This window comes from Sorex fumeus, unplaced genomic scaffold, assembly GCF_029834395.1.
Source record: "Sorex fumeus unplaced genomic scaffold, SorFum_2.1 ptg000098l, whole genome shotgun sequence".
NCBI classification, from domain to species: domain Eukaryota; kingdom Metazoa; phylum Chordata; class Mammalia; order Eulipotyphla; family Soricidae; genus Sorex; species Sorex fumeus.
This window is the reverse complement of record NW_026606155.1, coordinates 64,371,776-64,395,517: the sequence shown is the minus strand read 5'-3', so window position 1 is coordinate 64,395,517 and position 23,742 is coordinate 64,371,776. Positions and strand designations below refer to the sequence as shown.

The following is a 23,742-nucleotide window of genomic DNA, read 5'->3' as shown; positions in this document are numbered from 1 at the left end:
GAAAGGATTGCATTATAACACAAGGATTTCCATCTTGTCCCTCTCTTCATTTCAAGGAGTAAGGATAAGTTGGGGGGAAAAAATATATTTGGGAAATTATTCTCATGTATTTAATAAAGTAGACTTTATAGTTTTATAGTTTTATGTCTGAAAATCTTATTGAATAGTAAAGCCTATTAATTTGTTATGGATTTTGTAGATGAGAATTTTAATAAAATACATTATAAGAAAAATCTTAAATGATTTGAAGGTTATTATTCTTATAAGTATAAGTAATACAGTATTACAGTTGTCCCAGAAAGTATCCTTTCATTCTGAGATACTGAGCCATAACTATAAAAACAATATGGCTTGTCATTTAATAGTTTTAATTTTGATTGTTTAAAATTCAAACCTTTTTCTCACTTGAGGTAAAGTGTACTACATGTTAGATTAATATTTTTATGTGGTAGATTTTTATGTATGAGAAAGGCGGCATAATGTGGGATTGGATCTAGCTGCTGTAACCCAGAGAACATAACTTTCAACCTACTCATAATATAGGCATATATTTTTTCATTGTATATTTCAAACTCTTAAAGCTGTTTGTCCAAATTCATTCATAGCATTAAATAATCGGATTATATTTTTTAGTTTATGTTTTGTTAAAAAATATAGCGAAGGCTCAACAATAAAAATGTTTTTTTCTTTATTGAATCACTGCGAGATGCAGTTAAAGCTTTCATGATTGATTTCAGTCATACAACACCGTCCCTCCACCAGTGTGCATTTTGCACCACCAGTGTCCCCAGTATCCCTCCCGCCACCCTCACCCCACCCAACCCCCTGCCTCTAGGGCAGACAGTTTCCTTCTTATTCTCTCTCTCCTTTTGGGTGTTATGGTTTGCAGTACAAATACTGAGAGACCATCATGTTTGGTCCTTCAACTACTTTCAGCATATATCTTCTATTCTGAGGTATCCCTCCAACCATCGTTGACTTAGTGATTCCTGCTCTATCCCATCTGCCTTCTCCCTCAGCTCATGAGGCAGGTTTCCAATTGTGGAGTAGTCTTCCTGGCCCTTGTCCTTGGGTCTCATATTAGTTATTTTATATTCCACAAAAGAGTGCAGTCATTCTATATCTGTGCCTCTCTTTCTGACTCATTTCACTTAGAAAAATGCTCATTTTGAAGACATCGCTTATTTCTGTATTTTGTTTACAATTGACTGTTGACAAGTTAGAATATTACATAACGATTCTTTTGTTAAATTGAACTGCAGTCATGTGATATTCATGGAAGCAGAAATTCCTAAATCACTTCAGATTAATGAAAATAGGTAGTGGATAGGGTAAAGGGTAAGCATCAGTACACAGTGTGTAACCAAATGTTTTATTTCCATTCAACCTGATTTTACTCTTCTGACCGTAGTCTCTTGTCACGAGTCATGAATACAGGATCGCAGTTTGTGATGGAAGGAGTGAAGAACCTGGTATTGAAACAGCAAGTAAGTGTATTTGTTAGAAAACATACTTTTGAAAAAAAGTTCAACATAAGCTGAAGTAACTTCTGCATGTTTTCAAATTGTAAATATTAATAATAAAATCAAGAGGTATTTGGGTGATATTTAAGAATATGAGGGATGTGCTACTTGAACTAATTTTATTGTGCTTTGCTTTTTAAATTTGCTTGTGTAGACATAACTGATCATTTTATTTTTTTCTTCAATTACCACCAGGTTTGTAGAATTTCATTAATTGAAAAAATGAACTTAATTTAGGATAATAAACTGCTTAAATATATTTAATTTTTAACATCAAGAGACTAAGCTAATGAACTTAAAAATCTAAAGGCTCATGTGAATTGGAATCAATAAAATATATTAGATTATTTTATCCAAAATAAGATAAATAGAATTTTAAGTTTTGGAATAATTTTTAAACAGTTTTGTTTTTCATCTGTCAGCATTCCTTTATCTATAAAATAAATAAGTAATACTAGGCTCTCATTATGTGCCATGTACAGTTTCCATTTATTGTGTTGGGTTATGTAAATCTAATTTGGGACTTTAAAAAAATTTTTTTTTTCTGCTGTAGTGATTTTCTGCATCTCAAAAATAGTTTATTCATAAGCAATATGTCCATAATCTATAATATCTAAAATTTAAATATGTATCTTTTACATTATTTAATAAAAGATTGGTAATGTCTGTTTCTTATAAAGGGAATGCAGTAATTTCCTGAAAATAGATGGAATATTCATGTTATAGCTGTATCCCTGTTTTGGATTAAATATGTGAAAGTTTTGTAGGGGGCCACAGTAGTACTTCTTAATGATTTTTGCATTTCTGTTGTTTTTCTGTAATTAATATGTATGAATTATAGCTATTCCATGTATATAGTATCAACATTAGTTAATTTGGTGTCTTTGCAGGACATTTTTGTGTGGCAAATAGTCTTCATGATAAGCAGTTTTCTTTAGGAAGGCCTATATATAGCATTTCATTCTCCGAGGGTTTAATTATCAGTACAGAAGCAACTCTTGCACAAACCTCATTGCTGACTTCAGCATCAGATATTATCCCAACCCCAAGTCTGCTAGAAGGCAATTAAAAATAGTCACCAGAGAACAGGGCAACAGTGGCTAATTCTAGAAGATCTTAGAGAAAATGCTTTAACTGTTTTGGGTATTGGACTATATTACTTTCCTTTATTACTATGCTCTGTTATGACTTTATTATTATAATATTCTATATCCCAATTTTGTTTAAAGCTGTCAGATAAAATTACTGTTTTATTTAAATTTTTCCAATGACTAAAATCAAATAACAGACCATGGCCTTAAAACCAGGGAGAGTTTTCAAAAAACATTTCTCAGGGGCCAGAGCAATATTATAGTGGGTAAGGCCCTTGCCTTGCATGTGAGAAACTCAGGTTTCATCCCCCGGCACCCCAAATGGTCCCCTAAACACCACCAGGAGTGACCCCTGAATACAGAACCAGGAATGAATCCTACAAACCACTGGGTGTAGCCAAAAAAACAAAAATATGAAAAAAAATTTATCGCTTTTTTTTTCAGGCAAAATTTCTAGTTCATGTCTTTGAAATTCCTAGACTTTGAAAATAGTAATTCTTAGTATATGATATTCATGTTCATATTCATCTTCTGTAGCCCTGTAGAACTATCCTCCCGTTGTTCATCAGTTTGCTCGAGTGGGCACCAGTAACATCTCCATTGTGAGACTTGTTACTGTTTTTGGCATATTGAACACCATGTTTATATTTTTAGAGATCTAATAAAAGTTTGATTACTATCCTAGTAATGTTTAACTTTTTTTTTCTGAAACAGCCATTTTGAGAAAAATGGAAAACTCATGGGTTTTTGTTCTTGCTTTTAACAATGGATTTGGGTTTTAGCTTTATCTACTTTTATTTATTTACTTCCAAGCCCATGAACTGATCTGGTGGTTCAGTGTAAGGGCCCAAGAATGCTGTGTTCTTTGGGCCCTGATGGGATATATGGGCCATCCTGACTGTGCTAGGGAACTCCAGGACTACACCCAGAGAAGGACAGGGGACCATGTGTTGTCAGGAATCTAAGCCAGGTCTGGCTCATGGTAGGACAGATGTACTCTGATCTGGTGTACTTTCTTCCAGACCCTAACTGTGTTTTGGTTTTGTTGGTATTTTTGTTTTGGGGGAGCCACCCAATGGTCAGGGTTCATTCCTGGCAGGGTTTTGGGAACCAGGGGATCAAACCTGCATCAGCTGCATGCAATGCAAGCTCTTTTAGTGCTGGTTTGTCTCTCTGGCTCTAAGCATGGAGTTTTAAGTTGATGAAATGTGAACTTCTTTTATAGAGGCAAGAGTGCAAATTGTATGATTTATGAGTTTTTTCTCTGATTTTTATTAAGGTACTATGATTTACAATACTATTAATGATAGCTTTATGCATACATCATTCCAGCTCTCATCCACCATTAGAGTTCCTGTTTTCCTTCATCATTGTCACAAAGGCCCCTCCCATTTTTCCCTACCCCCAGCCCAATTCTGGAGACCAGCTCTCCAGTTCTGGTGCCTTTGGCCATATGTTGCTCCCTTACTTTGTTTCTTTTTTTTTTCCCAGATGTTCTGTTTTTTAGTAGTTGATATAGAAAATTCTTTTTTTATTTAATTTTTAATTACCATTAAACAAATGGTAAACATTATCATGTTTGCGATCTCCCTCCTCCTTCAATTATTTTTGTGATTAGTTTCCATTTTTCAAAGCATCATGGTCTGAGGGTATAGTTGTTAGTATGACTTCTCTCTTTTTCCTTTTATAGAGCTATGTTTTGTGTTGCAGCATACAGTCTGTATTGGAGAATGTCCTATATGTGCTGGAGAAAAATGTGTACTTAGCTTTTAGGGAATGGAGTCTACTAAGCCCATCTTTCCATTTCTTCCTTCAAGGCTAGTGCATCCTCGTTGAGTTTTTGTCCATTTGATCTGTCCAGCAGTGATAAAGGAATGTTAATGTCTTCTATTACTATTACATTGCTATCAAATTTCTTCCTTCATGTCTATTAGCTCATATCTATGAAATTATTAAAATGAAGAAATTTATTGCCATAATTTTATAGTAGCTCGCATGTTTTTGAGTTTTGTCTTATCTTAGAAAAGCTCCTTTAACACATACTGCAAAATTGGCATCAAGGCTATCAACTACATAAACCCTTGTTTTGTATTGTTCCTTCAGTAATCTAGCTGGATAGCATATTCTTGGGGAGGTGTTCATTTCATTGAGTTAGGGTTGTTTGTTTTGTTTTTCTTTTTACTATAATCCCCTCATTCTCTTCTGGCCACAGAGTTTTATTTGATAGATCTGCTGTAAAACTTATGTGAACTCTTTTGTATATAACTTCCTTCTCTGATCTTGCTGCTTTCAATATTCCGTCTCTGTCTTTGGCTTTTGTCATTCTGATTACAGTGTTTCTTAGAGTTTTCCTGTTTCTGTCTATTTTGTGTTGGGAACCCTCTAGGCCTCTTGAATATAGGAGCATGCACTCCTTAACTCTGGGAAATGCTTATCTTTGACTAGTAGTCCTTTGTCAAGTTCATCTTCCTCTTCCTAAGGGACACTGATAATTCTTAAATTGTGTCTCTCAAACTCATCTTATAGTTCTCTGGTGTGCTGTTAATTTCTTTCTTCCATCTTCTTTTGTTTTTAGAGATTTCCTGCATATCATCTTAAGGCTCACTAATCTCAGCTGATGTTACTCTGCTGCTGAGGCCTACTATTGAGTTTTTTATAAAATACAGTGAATATTTTATTAATGAAATACAGTACTCAATTTCTGTCACTACTGACTGTAGTTTTCTCATTTCTGCTTTCATACTTTCTTGTGCTTTGCCAACTAGATTTAAATATGCACCCAGTTTTTCTTTAATGAAATATGTGGCATCAATTCTTACGTGAACAAACATAATTTTCCTTGAAACAAAAATTAAAAGGTAAAAATTTTAGCTACCTTAAATTCTAAATATAGATTTGAGGAATTACATTCATTCAACTTGAGCAGATATTGATTGTGTTTATGTTTTAACACTCCTGGCCTCAAAAATATCAAACAATAATGAAATAGCTTTAATTTTACTTGGCTAAAAACATCTTTAAAGATTTTTACTTACCAGTTGAGAAAAGGTGGGAAAAAATGAATATTTGCTGTCTCAACAAGGTAGCATTTTCCTCATTGATAATTCATTTTAGTAGAAATAAATTGTTCATGACCTAAGGGAAAACAAAGTTCCTTGTAATATGTTATCTACCATAAATTGAAGAATCTGGCTTAATGTTGCCTTTGTTGTATGTTAAGCCTCTAAGATATAAAATTCCAGAACATCCTGTACAGGTCACAGGAAATAGCAGTTCAAAGTGGACAGAGAATACCTTCTCAATGGGAATGCACATTAAATAAGCCTAATAGTCACTTGGTAAATTTTCTATACTCCATGTGTTATATTCAAAACAGTGTAAAGTTGTCAGATTAAAAGGTAACAGTAGTATTTTTTACCCAGTGTATATAAGCTTTTCAAGAGGCAGTCTTCTGTCAACACAAGTTTTGTACAGTCCTTGTTCAAAAAAAGTATTTGTTGGGGCCGGAGCCATAGTACACCGGATAGGGTGTTTACCTTGCACATCTCCACATCCCAATGGTCCCTTAGGCACCGCCAGGAATAATTCCTGACTGCAAACCCCTGAACATTGCTGGATATGACCCAGAAAACAAAAATACAGTGTGTCATTGGAATTCTGGAATTTATCCCACAAAATTACATTAATAAAGTGATGTATTTACTCATCACTTCTTTTTGTCTTATAGAAGAAAGTATCTTCAAAATGAAAAAGAAAACTATTGTTATTTAATCTTACATGCTTCCATAAGCTATAAGTTACTGGGTTTTACTGGGTTTTGTTAGGGTTTGTTTGTTTTGTTTTATTTTTTAGGCCACACCTGGTGCTGCTCAGAGCTTATTCCTGACTCTGAACTCAGGGATCATTCCTGGCAGGCTTAGGGGATGCAGGGAATATGGCATGCTGGGGATCGAACTTAAGTCAGCTGCATGCAAGACTAGAGCCCTACACATTCTACTATTGCTCTGGCCCAGAAGATACTGTTTCTAATGAAACTCTTCCACAAAAAATAAAAAAATTACAACTGAAATTTTTAATTATTAAATATATGTCACTGTCACAGTCCTCGCGTTGTTCATCGATTTGCTCAAGCGGGCCCAGTAACATCTCAGTTGTGACAGTTGTTACTGTGTTTGGCATATCGAATACGTCACGGGTAGCTTGCCAGGCTTTGCTGTGCGAGCAAGATACTCTTGGTAGCTTGCTGGGCTCTAAAAGTAAATATCCAGAAGGGGAGAAAAAAGCCAAAACATTTATTTTTTTACTAAAACCTGAACAAAACATTTATTTGCATTGAAACCTGAATCATTGCACCTACAGGTTAAAAAGAGTATCTGATTTAGAATTACATTTTTTTATGTGAAAACTCAAGTAATGCCAAGGGTTTTTTTTACAGCCATGGCACCATTCAGAGTTCTTACTCTTAGAATGTGTTTAATTGAAAGGTAAGTATACTCAACTCTAGTATGTGTTTTGTGAATAAAGAACTTTGGTTTGTTATTCTAGTGCTTAACAAAATACTAATCTCTTCCACAGAATCTTCCAGTTACTCGTATTTTAGATAATCTCATGGAGATGAAGTCAAACCCTGTGAGTAACATGTAATATTCTATTTAAAAAAAAAAAAATTTTTTTTGCCACATCCTTCTACGTGAAAGGCAAGCGTCCCACCAACTGCATATACCAAATTGATTAGTATGAAGGTGTTAACTAATCAAGTTTGTTAATGGGCCTAATCAAAGTAGACTATATGAAGGAGGGTCTGTGTTCTCCAAGAGCCTTTTTGACCATTTTCACATAATTAAAAGTTGCTATTCTCAGCTGCTACAATCCAAATGAATCCAATTCTCAGCTCTTATCCAAATGAAATGTAGATTATTGCTTAAATGTAAAATAATAGTCCAAGGAACAAATTTATGTAAAATTTGGTTTTCTGTAAAAGGAAGAATATTGAGCATTTTATGTGTAGTATAGCCAGCCTCTCTTTGGATCCCAAGATATTCCATGGGGACACAGGGGACATCTTATAAATTAGTGGGACCACAATATGAAACTAGGGACCACCAGGTAAGATAGCTGGTTCACAAGATGGAAGGAAACAAAACACAATCAGAGGGAAACACAATCGAAAAAGACTGAGAAACACTGGTACAAAGTACCAGTTTTATGAAAATTAAATTCCAGGGGTTGCATAGCTAACTTTTTAAGTTATGTATTCAGATGACATTCCATTCTTTTGAACTGAAAAGGTAAATTAAGAGATAAATTGTTGGATAGACAAATGGGAAATAATTGCTAGTAGTTGCTTAAAGAATGAGTTTCCGCTTAAGAAAGAAAACAATGTACACATCTGAAAAGTAGGAATAACAGTAACTACCTCTTAGGTGTTGTTGGCATTGAGTACTCTTATCTAAAGCACTTTGAGTGCTTTTGCACACACAAATATCCAGTAAATATTGAGATAGGTCATCTATAGTAAAATCTGAGGCAGTGGTTGTTGGACATTTTACCAAATTAATAAAATATAAATAAAATACCCTAAGCCAAACAAACTTTGTATGTTTTTATAGGAAACTGATGACTATAGATATTTTGATCCCAAAATGCTGCGGGGCAATGACAGGTAAGCAGTTCTTATATATTTTGTTGTAAATTTCCCACCACCACAATCAAGAGTGGAAATAATAATTTTTTGTTATAAATAAGTAACTACTTATTGCTAAATTAGTAACCACTTATTATTAAAGACAAACTATTGAAAATGAATAAGTGAAAGTACATATAATGTTTTTGAAAAGCAATGCAGTTGTCATTGGTCAGTTTAGGGTAGAGCCATCTACCCTAATTGAGTCACAGTGAGATATACAGTTACAAATTTGTTCATGATTGAGTTTCAGTCATACAATGTTCCAAAACCCATCCCTTTACTAGTGTGCATTTCCCACCACCAACGTCCCCATTTCCCTCTCACCACCTCCCCTTAACCCCCCTGCTTACACAGCCTACCTCTATTTCTTCTTTCTCTCTCTCTCTCTCTCTCTCTCTCTCTCTCTCTCTCTCTCTCTCTCTCTCTGTCCTTTTGGGCATTATGGTTTGCAATACAGGTACTGAGAGGCTACCATACATATCCCTTTACCTACTTTCAGCACTCAGTTCTTGTCCAGAGTAATCATTTCCAGGTATCATTTCATAGTGGTCATTCTCTCCATATCATTCTCTCCTAACTGCCCTTTCCCCACCCCCACAACTTGTGGCAAGCTTCTAACCATGAACCAGTCCTCCTGGCCCTGGTTTCTACTGTCCTTGGGTCTCATACCATGTGTTTTTATATCCCACAAATGAGTGCAATCATTCTGTGCCTGTCCCTGTCTTTCTGACTCCATTCAGTATGATACTCTTTGTCTATCCATTTAGAAGCAGATTTCACAACTTCATTTTTTCTGATGGCTGTGTAGTGTTCCCTTATGTAGATGTAGCATAGTTTGTTTATCCAGTCATCTGTTCTTAGGCACTCAGATTGTTAAAGATTCTGACTATTGTGAATAGTGCTACAGTTAACATAGAAGTGCAGCACTGTGCACTTCTGGCTTCTTTGCTGTGTGTTTTGTGGGTGCCGGGATATATTCCCAGAAGTGATATTGCTGGGTCATATAGAAGCTCAGTTTCTATTTTTTTGAGAAATGACCGTATTGTTTTCCAAAAAGGCTGAACCAGTCACCATTCCCACCCACCAACAGTTAATGAGAGTCCCTTTCGCCCCTCATCCATGCCAGCACTGATTGTTCTTGTTCTTTTTGATTTGTGCCAGTCTCTGTGGTGTGAGTGATATCTCATTGTTGTTTTGATTTGGATCTCCCAGAAGATTAGTGATATAGAGCATTGTTTCATAAAATATGTATAATCTTATTCAAAGGCAACTACTGGTGATAACACTTTAACATTTTGGTGCTCTTTCTAGCATGTACATACCAAAAAATATATAAAATATATTTAGATTTTCTTTACAATAATGATGCCAATAGTATAAACTATATTAGGGAGGGAGGTTTGGGTGGGGTGTGTTTTTTTAATGAATAGTCACAGGAGACCAAATAAAAAGATGCAGGCTTTAGTTGGATTCCATTTGGTTTGTTTTCTTTCATTGTGAGGGGGAGAATTTCTTAGAATGATTTTCTCTAGTGCCAAAACTTGGTTGAAGCTATTATTTGCTTCTACTATACATTAAGAATTTTTAAAAATTTGTATTTTGTCTCAAGCTTTCACATCTTTGTAGGTGACAGATTATCAGTTACCTATCTGAGTTAGGTCTTCTTTATAGAACTTCTCCAGCTCCATGTAGAACTCAATTTCTCCTTCATCATAATTGGATGTTGGTGCGTAGACAACGAAGATAGAAACTGCTGGCAGTGAGCCACATCTATTCAAGTGTAATCGTCCAATTCGGGTTGTTAGGCATTCAAATGAATCAATGCTCTTGGCCAAGTTTGTGTTGACAAGGACACTGACGCCTCCGATGCCTCTTTCATCGCATGTTCTGAGGAACAGTTCTTCTCCATTGTCGAAAACTGTGTGAGGTGATTGATGCCTTCTCGTCTCAGTCAGACCAATGATGTCGTACTTGATGTTTCGCACTTGTACCATCAGGTCCTTGATGGATGCATCTGATGCTAGCGTATGTACATTGAAAGTACAGACAATCATTTTTGTCTTTCTTCGTTTTGGCAGCCTAGTTAAGCCTTGAGATTTTATCAGCCTCTCCTTCCTCATCCTTCTCAACGCTGCCATATTGGTGACACCTTCAGGGTCAGGGAAATGAGATCCATTGTAATTACTGGTTTTGGCATATAGAATACACAACGGATAGCTTGCCAGGCTCTGCCATGTGGGCGGAATGCTCTTGGTAGCTTGCCAGGCTCTCTGAAAGGGTTAGAGGCTTTTGGGGCAGCCTCTGATCACCCTTTTAGGTGTTCCCATGGTTCAAACCATATTTGAACCCTATCAAATATGGTGCGACAATTCTGGAAGATGGGTATTAAGTGTCTTATGATGTGTTGTGTGGCCGCTTTGCAGCCGCATGGTCCGGAAAGAGTCCTGGAGTGTGGCAGTGGCTGGGTAGTGGAGATAGTGTAAGTCTGCCGGTGAGGTATTTTCTGGTACCGGTAGGGGTAGGGTGCGTCTTCTGTGTGCAATCCAATCCCTGGGTCTCTGGCGGTTAGTGGAAGCAGGCAGGGTAGGGTGGGCCTCCTGGTTTTAATCCATTCGTCACCTGTGGTTGGTGGGAGCAAGCAGAGGATCTCTGTCCCCGGGTCCATTGAGTCTGGAATCCAAAGTCTCAGAGTTCCACTTATCTTGTTCTGTGGGGCTTCACTCATGCATGAGTCTTCGCCCGAGCGTCCGGAAAGCGTCCTGGAGCGTGGCAGCGGCTGGGTAGTGGAGATAGTGGAGGAAGACCTCAAAGAGAGAAGAGCAAAAGTGCTGGTAGATGCAGCAGAAGCCGGGAAAAGCATTCCTAATGCCTGCCTGTCCTTCGCCAACTACAAGACCAAGATGACTGCCATCTGACGTCCTGGTGGATCTATCACATCTTCCAGAAGGGCAATGGAGAAGATTATCCATGACTTCTACTCAGATCTCTTTGATAGCCACGTCCACCTGCCAACATACCAAATTCCGCAGGATGGATATGTCGTTCCCACATTCTCCCTTCTGAAAACCAACACTCCATTTTGTCGGTAAAGAAATGAACAGCACCCAGCCCAGACAAGGTCAGACCTGAACACCTGAAGAACCTGCCGTCAGTACTCATCAATACACTGGCTCGGCTCTTCACACGCTACCTGTCTGAATGTAAGGTTCTGTCCCAATGGAAAACCAGCAGGACTGTACTACTGTACAAAAAGGGAGACGTCCACAACATTGGCAACTATCGCCTGATCTGCCTATTGTCTGTCATCTATAAGTTGTTCACTCGAGTCATCCTGAATAGGATTGGCAGAACACTAGATGAAGGACAACCATGTGAGCAAGCCAGGTTCCGAAAAGGATTCAGCACCATCAACCATATCCACACGATAACCAAGCTCATTGAGGTTTCTCGGGAGTTCAAGATGCCTCTCTGTCTAACGTTCATTGATTTAAAGAAGGCCTTTGATTCTGTTGAGATGGAAGTGGTCATTGAAGCCCGAGCCAATCAGGGCATTCAAACTCAATACATCAGGATCCTCCATGGGCTGTATTACGGATTCACTACCAGGATCTCACCATTCTACAAAGAAGTGATCATTGATGTCAAGAGAGGGGTTCAGCAGGGTGATACCATTTCACCGAAACTCTTCAGTGTCACCTTCAAGAACATCATGCGACGACTTAGAAAAGAGTCTGCTGATATCTGCTGCGAGTAGCAGGAGAGAATTTGACAAAGAATATATTTCAGAAGGAAAGAAATGAGGAGTGCAACTAATAGATTTCCTAGGAGGTAATGAAAAAGTTTTGAAGTTGGTTGTGTGTAATGATTGTACCACTCTGTAAATATTATTTTCTTTTTTATTGAAGTAATGTTGCATAAGTTTTAGGCTGCATTGGTATAAATCAACATGATTTATACTTCATTGAATTTGCTATTAAAAATGTGATTATATCTTCATTGTACAGTTGATCCCTTTCACCCAATTTACCCACCTTCCTTCTCCATTCACTTTTATTAATTACTAATGAGTCTTTTAGTCTTACAGTCTAATCATTTATTTTTGTTTAGTTTAATTATTCATCTAGTTTATATGTCACTGAATGAAACACAGTATTTGCCTTTCTCCCTCATTATTTCCTTAAAGAGAGTACTGCTAAATTCATTTATCTCAAAAACTCTTTTTTAAGAAACATTAAATTATTTTCAGTCTTGGTTAACATCTCAAACAAGCTTGGGAAGTTCATTTTCATGACTGGGTGATGTATCAATTCTTTTTGTTGGGTTTTTTTTTTTTTTTTTTGGTTTTTTTTTCCCCCCTTTGTTTTTCAACCAGCTCTGCTCAGGGCTTATTCCTCCTGTGCAGTCAGGGATCACTCCTGGTGAACTCAAGGGACCTCACTGGGTGTTAGGGATTGAATCTGGTAGGCCACATGCAAGGCAGACACCCTACCCACTGTACTATCACCCCAGCCCAAATCTATCCATTCTTTAGCTCTTCTCCTATTGATTCATGGCTGTCTGTAGCTCCCTTTTTGTCTGTTAACATTGCTTATTTTGCAATGTTGGCATTGAGGCACACCAACACATCTCTTAAGACGAATGTTGAAAAACATATATCACCTGTCTTTTCTTCTGGGTATTTTATGGCTTCAGATCTTACATCCAAATGTAATCTATTTTGAATTACTTTTTGTGTATAGTGTTATGTAGCACTTATTTTCATTCTTTCCTTGAGGCTGTCCACTTTTCCTAATACCACTTATTAAAGGGACTTTCCTCACTCTATTATAGGCTCTTGGCTCTTTTGTTGTGAATAAGTTGTCCAGACGTGAGGTTTTATTTATTTCCTCTTATTTCTGTTTTTTTGATCTTTGTGTCTTTTTTAAAAAAACTTCGGATTCTTTCTCTCATTTGAGTGAAACATGATACTCCAAGCATTGCTTGGAGTGAAATGTGATATTCCAAGCTCCAAGCATAGCTCTTTAAATTCCTCTTTGGGAGACCCAAATAGCATTCTCATCCTGTTTGCATAGGACCCAGGTCTCTGAGGTATATGTTAATGCAGGAAGAACCAGTGGAATCAAAGAGATGTGCCCTGAGCCGGAGGTTTTCGTCCTCTTAGCTATTTCTTGGACGCTCTTGAAGGTGTTCCAAGCCGCTCTCTTCCTCCTGCACAACTCAGGTGCCAGGTCATTTGTCATGTTGACTTCTCAACCTAGGTACACTTAACTGTTGCATTCGGAGATGGTCGTTCCGTTGAAGAGCAAATGGAGCATCAGGACGAGGCTGTTTCTCATAAACATTGTCTTCGTAAGATTCAGCTGTAGAAGTGATTCACACTCACAGTAGAAGTCGGCCAGCATTTGTGCCACTTGGCTAATGTTTGGTGTTATTAAAACAGTGTCATCAGCAGCTTGCAGAAGAAAAGTGAATGGACCGTGCATTAAAGTACGGCGCCATGCCTCCCCAGGAGGGAAAGGGTATTGCTCCCTTCCGCCTTTTTCCCCCCTGGCAGCAAGGTGGTTGCCACCTCAGAGCTTATAGGAAAGCCAGATACGAGCCGGTGGTGAAGGGACAACTGCAGTCTCATGGGAAGGGAGGCAGTACTGGCACACCCTATCGAGGTCACGAGTTACCCCCCATGAGCTGCTTTCCAGCATGGCCATAACACCAGACACACAGAAACCAATCTCGTAATTATCTGGCTCTTTGCAGAAATCCAAAATCGTGGCCGCGTGACATTATATGATTCTCATAGCCAGCTGTAGAAAACAAAATATTTCACAATGCCTTTTCAGCAATTCTGATTGTTTGGGGGGAAATTCTAAAGAAAAATGGTGCATCTTTTGTCGAAATAATGAATATAATCAATGTAGAGAAGAGTTAAGTGGAAATCATCTGCCCCACAGGCATTTGAAGGGGTGGGAGTGGGGGTATACTGGGGTTCTTGGTGGTGAAAAATGAGTACTGGTGAGTATGAGTACTCATAGCCAGCTGTAGAAAACAAAATATTTCACAATGCCTTTTCAGCAATTCTGATTGTTTGGGGGGAAATTCTAAAGAAAAATGGTGCATCTTTTGTCGAAATAATGAATATAATCAATGTAGAGAAGAGTTAAGTGGAAATCATCTGCCCCACAGGCATTTGAAGGGGTGGGAGTGGGGGTATACTGGGGTTCTTGGTGGTGAAAAATGAGTACTGGTGAAGTGAAAGGTGTTTGATCATTGTGTGACTGAGACTTAAACCTGAAAGCTTAGTAACTTTTCCCACAGTGATTCAATAAATAAATACAAAAAGAAAAAAATAAAAAAATTAAGGTGGAGTTCATGCCCAATTCAATCAGCTAATCAGTGGCTGAATAGCAGTACTCCTACAAAAAAATAAATAAATAAAACAATGTCATCAGCAAAGCGGAGGTGGTGTAGTTGCCAACCATCTATCTTCACTCCCATTCCTTTCCATTCCAATTGTCACATGATGTTCTCGAGGGTGGCACTGAAGAGTTTTGGTGAAATGGTATCACCCTGCTGAACCCCTCTCTTGACATCAATGATTACTTCTTTGTAGAATGGTGAGATCCTGGTAGTGAATCCGTAATACAGCCCATGGAGGATCCTGATGTATTGAGTTTGAATGCCCTGATTAGCTAGTGCTTCAATGACCACTTCCGTCTCAACAGAATCAAAGGCCTTCTTTAAATCAATGAACGTTAGACAGAGAGGCATCTTGAACTCCTGAGAAACCTCAATGAGCTTGGTTATCGTGTGGATATGGTTGATGGTGCTGAATCCTTTTCGGAACCTGGCTTGCTCACATGGTTGTCCTTCATCTAGTGTTCTGCCAATCCTATTCAGGATGACTCGAGTGAACAGCTTATAGATGACAGACAGTAGGCAGATTGGGCAATAGTTGCCAATGTCGTGGATGTCTCCCTTTTTGTACAGTAGAACAGTCCTGCTGGTTTTCCATTGGGATGGAACCTTGCATTCAGACAGGTAGCATGTGACTTTTTATGTAGTTCTATTTTATCCTCAAATAGTGATGATTTTACTTCCTTCCAGTTTGTATACCTTTTATATTCTTTCCTTTTATATATTTTGGTGTTCCTACAAATGGTGCATACATTCTAATACTTGTTATGTCTTCCTATTGTATTGAGTCCTATTATCACTATGTCCACCTTTGTATTTTGACTTTTGCTGTCTTTCTGAGTGGAAGTCTATTATAACTGTAGCAGCTCCCATGTTTTAAAAATAATTTTAATTGAATATGTGTGAGAGACCTTTACAAAGCTGTTTATTGGATTTCAGGCATACAGTGATCTAGCACCCATCCTTCCATCAATGTACATTTCCCACCACCATCCCCCAACACCCACCCTCCTACCTTAAGCCTCCCTCTGTGAGAGGCACTTTCCTTCTTGCTCTTTCTCCTTTTCCTTTTGTGCAGCTCCCGTTTAAAAATGTACGTTGACTTCACCTCATTTCCCATTTCTTCGTTTTTTTTTTTTTAATTTTGATTAGTGAGACATCATGGGGTACATTTGTAGACTTACAAATTTTTGTGCTTGGGTTTCAATTATACAATGATCAAATACCCATCCCTCCACCAGTGCCCATTTCCCACCACCACTGATCCCAGTATCCCTCCCACTCCCCATCCCCCCATCCCACCCTGCCTCTGTGGCAGGGCATTCCCTTTTGTTCTCTCTCTCTCTTATTGTGTGTTGTGGTTTGCAAAAGAGGCAATGGGTGACAATCATGTTTGGTCTGTAGTCTACTTTCAGCATGCTTCTCCCATCCTGGGAGGGTCCTCCCAACACCTTTATTTGGTGTTCCCTTCTCTATCTGAGCTCCCTTTTCCCCTAGCATGTGTGGTTGGCCTCCAAGCCATGGAGTAAAATTCCTGGTACTAATCTCGGCCATTCTTGGGTGTTAGTCTCCTATTTTGTTACTTTATGTTCCCCAGATGAATTCAGTCTTTCTATGTCTATACCTTTCTTTCTGAGTCATTTCGCTTAACATGATACTTTCCATATAGTACCACTTGTATGTAAATTTCATGACTTTGTCTTTTCTAATAGATACATAGTGTAAATGTACCAAAGTTTCTTTAACCAGTCATCTGTTCTCGGGCACTCAGGTTTTTTCCAGATTCTGGCTATTGTAAAGAGTGCTGCATCTTCATGTTAAGTTTTAATTTGTCTTTCATAGCTTAAATGAGTCTCTAATGAACAGCTTATCGTTAGGTTTTGCATTTTAATTCACACCTCTTCCGTGTGCCTTTCAATTAGTGGCTTTATTCCATTTATAATTAGTGTGATTATCAATATATGAGAATTTGATACTGCCATTTTATCTTCTGATTTGATTTTCTAGCTCAATTTTTAATGAAATTGTTTTGGTTTATATAGATTAACTCTACACAGATGAACTCTTTTCTTGTAAGGGAATTCTAGTGGTAACATACTAGCCTTTATTTCTCTCTCATATCTGAGAGTCTTGCATGACATTTTATTCATGAACTTAGTTTTCATTTTTCAGTACTTTGAATATGACATTCTATTTTCTCCTGGTGTATAGAATTTTTGATAAGACTAATGAATGCTTGGTGGAAGTACCTTTATAAGTTATCTCCTTTTTCCTCTTTCCTTTATTTGCTTATTTATTAGAGATATAAGAATGGGGGCCACACCCAGTGGTTCTCAGGGATTTCTCCTGGCATTGTTTGAGGGAACTACATGTGGCACCAGGGATCCAACCTCCAGTTAGCTGCATGCCAGGCAAGAGCCTTACCTTCTGTACTATCTTTCTCTCCGTTAATACTCATTTTTTTCTCCTGGGTTTATAATAATTTCATTAACGTGTCCAGTGTAGATTCTTTCACATTTTGATAACTGGCGTTAATTTCACAAACTTATATATTCAGTTTCTTCACCAAATTTGGAAACTTCAGCTTTTTTAAAAAAAAAAAATAAGCTCTCTGTTTTCTTCTCTCTTCCCTTCTGAGATACCCTTTAGTCTCAAGTAGCTTTTGATGAAATGAAATAGTTCTCATAGTTCTTCATTTTTATTTCATTTTCCTCTTTTCTTTCACCGGGGTCATTTCTAGGTTTCTGTCCTGAGGTAATTGATTTGATCTTTTATTTATTCTATTCTTTTTCCACAGTTTTCAGTAGTATTTTGAACCCATTTATTGATTTCTTCAGTAATCTGATATTTTATTCTTTAAATCTTTGGTTTCTACCTTTTGATTCTTACAATTTTGAGCTCTTTAAGTTGCTTTTCTGAGTTTTCTTGAATTTCCCATATTCAATTGTTTTGAGGTGTCAGAGTAGTAGTACAGCGATTAGGGTGTTTGCCTTGCATATGTTTGACATGAGTTTGATCCCTGGCATCCCATATAGTATCCCGAGCACTGCCAGAAGTAATTCCTAAGTGCAGAACCAGGAGTAACCCCTGAGCATACATACAGATGTGACCCAAAAAGCTCCCCCTGCCAAAAAAATTCAGTTGTTTTGAAAATTGATTTTCTAGGTATTCTTGTATCTCTGAGTTTTTTCATGTTTTTCTTGGAGGGTGGGGGGGTCTTGAGACCACATCAGGAGATATGCAGAGCCACTCCTGAGTTGTTTGTTTGGGGGTCACTACTGGTGTCCAGGCAAAGCTCAGAGCCATCTAACCCTATATATCTCGTGTGAATGAGGGCTCTATATAACTTTTCATGTCTTTAAGGCTCGATTCTGGGGAGTTCTCTTATTGTGATGTTGTCCTGTTAAATTTCCGTCCTTTTCTTGCTGTTTTTAGCAACAGATGCCCAAGCAGCTTGTCTTTCACTTTTCCAGCAGGTGGCACTGTGTCTCCATTTTTGTCTTGGGGGTGTTGGTGGGGGCTTCCAGCTAACTTCTCTAGGCAATCAATAAGTAAAATCTGTGTCACCAGGGTGGGAAATCATAGGGGGGACAGTCACCGTCAAGAATGAGCTGGGAGACAGTACCACTCCTGGGAATATATCCCAGAGAGGCAAAAAAGTATAGTCCAAGTGACATCTGCAATTGTTTGTTCATTGCAGCACTCTTTACAATAGCCAGAATCTGGAAAAAAAAAAAAACCTGAGTGCCCAAGAACAGATGACTGATTAAAGAAAACTTTGGTACATTTACACAATGGAGTACTATGTAGCTGTTAGAAAAGACAAAGTCATGAAATTTACATACAAGTGGTACTACATGGAAAGATTCATGTTAAGCGAAATGACTCAGAAAGAAAGGGATAGACATAGAAAGATTGCATTCATCTGGGGAACATAAAGTAACAAAATAGGAGACTAATACCCAAGAATGGCCTAGATTAGTACCAGGAATTTTACTCCATCGCTTAGAGGCCAACCACACATGCTAGGAGAAAAGGGAGCTCAGATAAAGAAGGGAGCACCAAGTAAAGGGTGTTGGGAGGTTCCTCCCAGGATAGGAGAAGCATGCTGAAAGTAGACTATAGACCAAACATGATTGTCACCCATTGCCTCTTTTGCAAACCACAACACACAATAACAGAGAGAGAGAGAGAGAGAGAGAGAGAGAGAGAGAGAGAGAGAACAAAAGGGAATTCCCTGCCACAGAGGCAGGGTGAGATGGGGGGATGGGGAGTGGGAGGGATACTGGGATCCGTGGTGGTGGGAAATGGGCACTGGTGGAGGGATGGGTATTTGATCATTGTATAATTGAAACCCAAGCACCGTGTAATCCCATCAGCGGCCAAGACTCAGAGACTATAAAATCCAGATCCTGGAACCGCGCGGCCGCATTCGCGGCCGCGCGACATCTTATTATCTCATTTCTACTTTGGACAAACTTGCAGGCTGTCGAATGTAGCCTGCCCACAGGGCAGAGTCTGGCAAACTCCCCGTGGCCTACCAAATATGCCAAATACCAGTAACAATGATGGGTCTCATTGTCCTAAAGAGCCCTGAATATAATCTCAGGGCTAGGATGAAAGAGACGTTACTGGGGCCTGCTCGAGGCAATCGACGATTAACAGGATGATGATGATGATGAAATGAAAAAAGCACAAAAATTTGTAAGTCTACAAATGTACCTCATGATGTCTCACTAATCAAAATTTTAAAAAAAAAGCAAACAAACAGGCAAATTCAAGCCACAAACAAATGTTTATGTTGAAAACTTGAGTAGATAAATCTATTTGGCAAATGAGTAAATAAAATTTCAAATAACTTTATCCAGATGTAAAACAAGTAAATAGTAGAAACAAGCTGCAAAAAAAAAAGAAAAAAGAATGAGCTGGGAAATAGCTCAGAGGGTTAAAGCACATGCCTGGCATCCACCAGGCCCCAAGTTTACTCTCTCGGCACCACATCACCAGGGATGGTCTCTGTCCCCCTCCCTCAAAAAAAAAAAAAAAAAAAGATTGAAAGTGTTGGGGCAAGAGGGAATGGAAGAATTGGTTCCAGTGTGCAGCACTGATGGCATCCCTCCTATCCAGAGTCCCCGGTTGGAGTCTGCTGTCAGCACTTTCCGGGGTAGGTCCCCAGGGATATAGGGGAGCGCACACAGTCTCTGCCTTGCTCTATTCCTATCAGAGAGCAGCCTTAGTGGACCATTTCAGCTCCTCTCTTATGGGTTTCACCAGGGCCAGGTGCATATGCCTCACACTGTCTGCTCTTCCCTCTGCAGCGCCCCTGACAGCTGCCAGCCCTGCTCTCTCTCCTCCCCATACCACTTCCGTCACTGTGTGCATTTCCTATGTTGTCTCCAGTTCGTGAGATAAACAGGTGTGTCAGTCTCAGCACCAGGTGTGGGTCTCACCTTCCTATCTTTCATCTTTGTTCTACTCCCAAACCCAGCTGTGTGCTTTTAAGAAGTTTTACAGGACATACTGTTTAAATATTCTCCAGCTAACTTTTGGGCTTTTTTATGTAGCAGGTAGATACATTTTGATTCAAAGCTTATTGGGAAACCTTTAATCCTGCCTGTGATTAAATCCTGGTAGTGCAAACCTTTGATGACCTGCCTGCATGGTCTTGAATATGAACATTGATTAGAGAGAGCTTAGAGTGTCATTTCTAGTAGATGCAGCCTTCTAAGCTATCCTCATCACAATTAGATCTTGTTTATTATTAGCTATTAATAATACTATGCTGTGAAGACTTACCTCTCCTTTTCCCGTATCTCCTCTTATTTTTTGTATGTTTTGTAGTTGAGGTTACACAGTTACAGTAGTACAGAGGTTCATGCTTTTGATATAACAAGTTTTGTTACTGTACCTGCATCATTATCAATGTGCCAAGACTCACCACTGTCCCTATGCTTCTTTTTTTAATTTATGATTTTATTATAATACCATTAATATTATTGCTAAATATTTGCTAAATATTTACAGTGCTGCTCTACCATGCCCACCACTTTTTTTTTTTTTTTGCTTCTTTGGGTCACACCCAGCGATTACTCCTGGTTTATGCACTCAGGAATCTCTCCTGACAGTGCTCGGGGGACCTTATGGGATGCTGGGAATCGAACCTGGGTCTGCTGCGTGCAAGGCAAATGCCCTACCCGCTGTGCTATTGCTCCAGCCTACTTTTAAAGAAATCTAAACACTGATGAGGTGTTTCAGTCAAATCCTATGTCCCATCTATACAACAGTCTAATAGTGCTCTCAGTAGAGGGCCATGGTCAGAAAAAGGTTGAGAAAGAGTAGTTTAACATACCATAAAAATGAGAAAACCATGAAACCTGCCTCTGATTAAGTTGAGGTTTACCCTTGTTGGTTGAAATTTTCAGAAGTTACTTGAAAGAAAGCTAAGGTATCTTTACATAGCAAGACTCACAAAAGCTTTGAAAACATCTTTATTAATGATTTCTTAATTACCATTCACCTTTTTCTTCTCTAAGTTGTTATTCTTCTCATATATTGTTTATATGATTTATTCACAAATGCATATATTCATAATCTGGTTACATTGATTAAAGTAAACATTGAATTTGCCACTCATACATTATCAACTCACCTTATCCCCAGAACACCACTGCTCCTGAAAACTGCTGCTCAGTTTTCCCTTCTCTTTCAATCTTCTTCTAGAATATTGTTTTAAAGTGAAAATTTGTTCCATTTCCTTTCAAATATTGAAACATGCACTACTGGCTGCTTTTTTCCATATCCAAATTCACTCTCTGGCCATGCAGAAACTAAAGGACCATCCCCAAGGAGGAAGAATTGAAATTGTGTGTGTGTGTTTTCATGGTCCAAGCTTGTTATCCATGCAAAAAGCCTTGGGTGAAATTTTCAATATCATTTCTCTTTGTTACAGCTCAGTTCCAAGGAACAAAAACCCATTCCAAGAGGTAAGCTCCATAATTAACTGCTTTTCGAAAGGGGGGAAAAATATGAAAGCAAGCAGTGTCAAAGAATATCTTTGACGTAAACATATGTTTCTTATATATCCTTAGTGTATTACAATCTCAATAAATATAATTCTCTGAGCTCTGAATTCTTTTAAATAATCTTACCTACTGTATTTTCATGATCTGTGAAGCTGCTTTTTAGAATTCTTTAAGCTTATTAATAACTGACACATAATTCACAACAAAAAAGTACCAAAGATTGCTGTGAATTTTTGGTAAGATTTTTCTTTTGAAAAACAAAAAACTCCTCAATAAAAATATAGTAGCAATATATAGTATATAGTAGCAATCGTAACATCAAAATCAGAAATATACTGAAGAAAGCTCTTTGGATGTATTTGCTGTTATTTGATCAGATTTATTTTCCTCTGAATTGCTGCCAAACCATCTCTACTTCATTTTATCACTCAGTAGACATTAGAAATTTTTTAATTCATAAAATTCATCTGCTTGAATATTATAATACTGGTGGTTTTGTTTGGCAGTGTCAGGATTCAAGCCCAGGGTCTTGTAATGTATGAGGCATATTACTGTATTGCTCCTTCCCAAAATGCTATTGTAACAATAACATTCAGCTGTTTTGTTTATTCTTTTGCACATTTAGGCGATCGTTTTTGTAGTGGGAGGAGGCAACTACATTGAATATCAAAATCTCGTTGACTACATAAAGGTACATTTTGGCCATTTTATTGTTTTCTCATTTTGATGTTTCATAGTTCTTTTATATTTTAAAATATTAGCACTCTCTGATGACTACTCTGATTCCTACATATGACCCCTTTGTTAGAGGTAGTTTGAAAAATCCTGTGTGTCAGAGAAAATGCTCATATGTTCATTGCTTTTATATTCTTATCACATTCATTTATGGCCTAAAATGGTACTTATTGTATCTTATTAATGTACTGTACTCAGAAGCTGTCTTAATTTGCTACTATCTGTCTTAATTTGACTTTAACTATTTAGAAATGTCAGGTAAGCTCCTCATCCAAAAAAGAGTTTCCCTTTGCAAAATAAGTTGCCAAATCTATTGTCCTGAATAGGTACTTTTCTCTTATCCTAGTGACTTAGCACATAAACCACTGGTGGCTTACATTAATTAACACAAATTGCAGCACAGGCACCAACATGTTAAATCAGCAGCATGTAACAAACTCAGAATGTCAGCTTTTTTCATCAAATAGGAGTTTTTGAGGTAGAAAATTAGAAGCGGAGTGCTATTCAGAGCTGGCAGCAGCAGGGAGCAACAGACAGCTAAAGAAAGGGTGTAACTTGAAGAGTGAAAACAGCAGGTTTAATGTAGGGGGGTATAAGAATTAGCAAGTGTTAGAATAGGATTTTGCAATACTTATTTATTCAGTTAGCATTAAATAATAATCACGCCTGGGACTGGAGAGGTAGCCTAAGAATTAAGGCACATGGCACATGGGCTGGAGCGATAGCACAGTGGTAGGGCGTTTGCCTTGCACGCAGCCAACATGGTCGACCCGAGTTCGATTCCTCCGCCCCTCTCGGAGAGCCCTGCAAGCTACCGAGAGTATCTTGCCCACATGGCAGAGCCTGGCAAGCTACCCGTGATGTATTTGATATGCCAAATACAGTAACAACAAAGTCTCCAATGGAGACGTTACTGGGCCCGCTCGAGCAAATCGATGAACAACGGGAGAACAGTGACAGTGCTTTGCCTGTAGCAGACAAATCGTAGTTCTATCCCCAGGACACCACTGGAATAGCACTTCAGACCAGCACTTCAGGGCCCAAGCAACACTGTATCCTCAGACCCTGTATCGAAGTCCCAGTCTATTCAGCTGGGAATCACGGAAGGGCCTCCTGCACAATCCCCCAAAAATCATTTATAATGTAAGACTATATTGTTTCTGGTATATTAATAAGGAAAAAGAAAAATAGCAAATCACACAGAACAACTTCGAAACTACCAAACATCCTTTCTCAGTGGTACAGGCCATATTTCATACCTTTGAAGTGTGAGC

At 38.2% G+C, this 23,742-nt stretch overlaps 1 protein-coding gene across 1 annotated transcript in view; it reads left to right on the top strand.

Annotated features, from left to right (window-relative positions):
• Positions 1-23,742, top strand: part of SCFD1 (sec1 family domain containing 1) — a 129,091-nt gene that overhangs the window by 93,723 nt on the left and 11,626 nt on the right. The window contains exons 19-23 of the mRNA XM_056133613.1: positions 1,412-1,487; positions 7,190-7,243; positions 8,224-8,276; positions 21,661-21,694; positions 22,359-22,424. Coding sequence (XP_055989588.1) covers positions 1,412-1,487; positions 7,190-7,243; positions 8,224-8,276; positions 21,661-21,694; positions 22,359-22,424 — 283 coding nt within the window. The remainder of the gene's footprint in view (positions 1-1,411; positions 1,488-7,189; positions 7,244-8,223; positions 8,277-21,660; positions 21,695-22,358; positions 22,425-23,742) is intronic.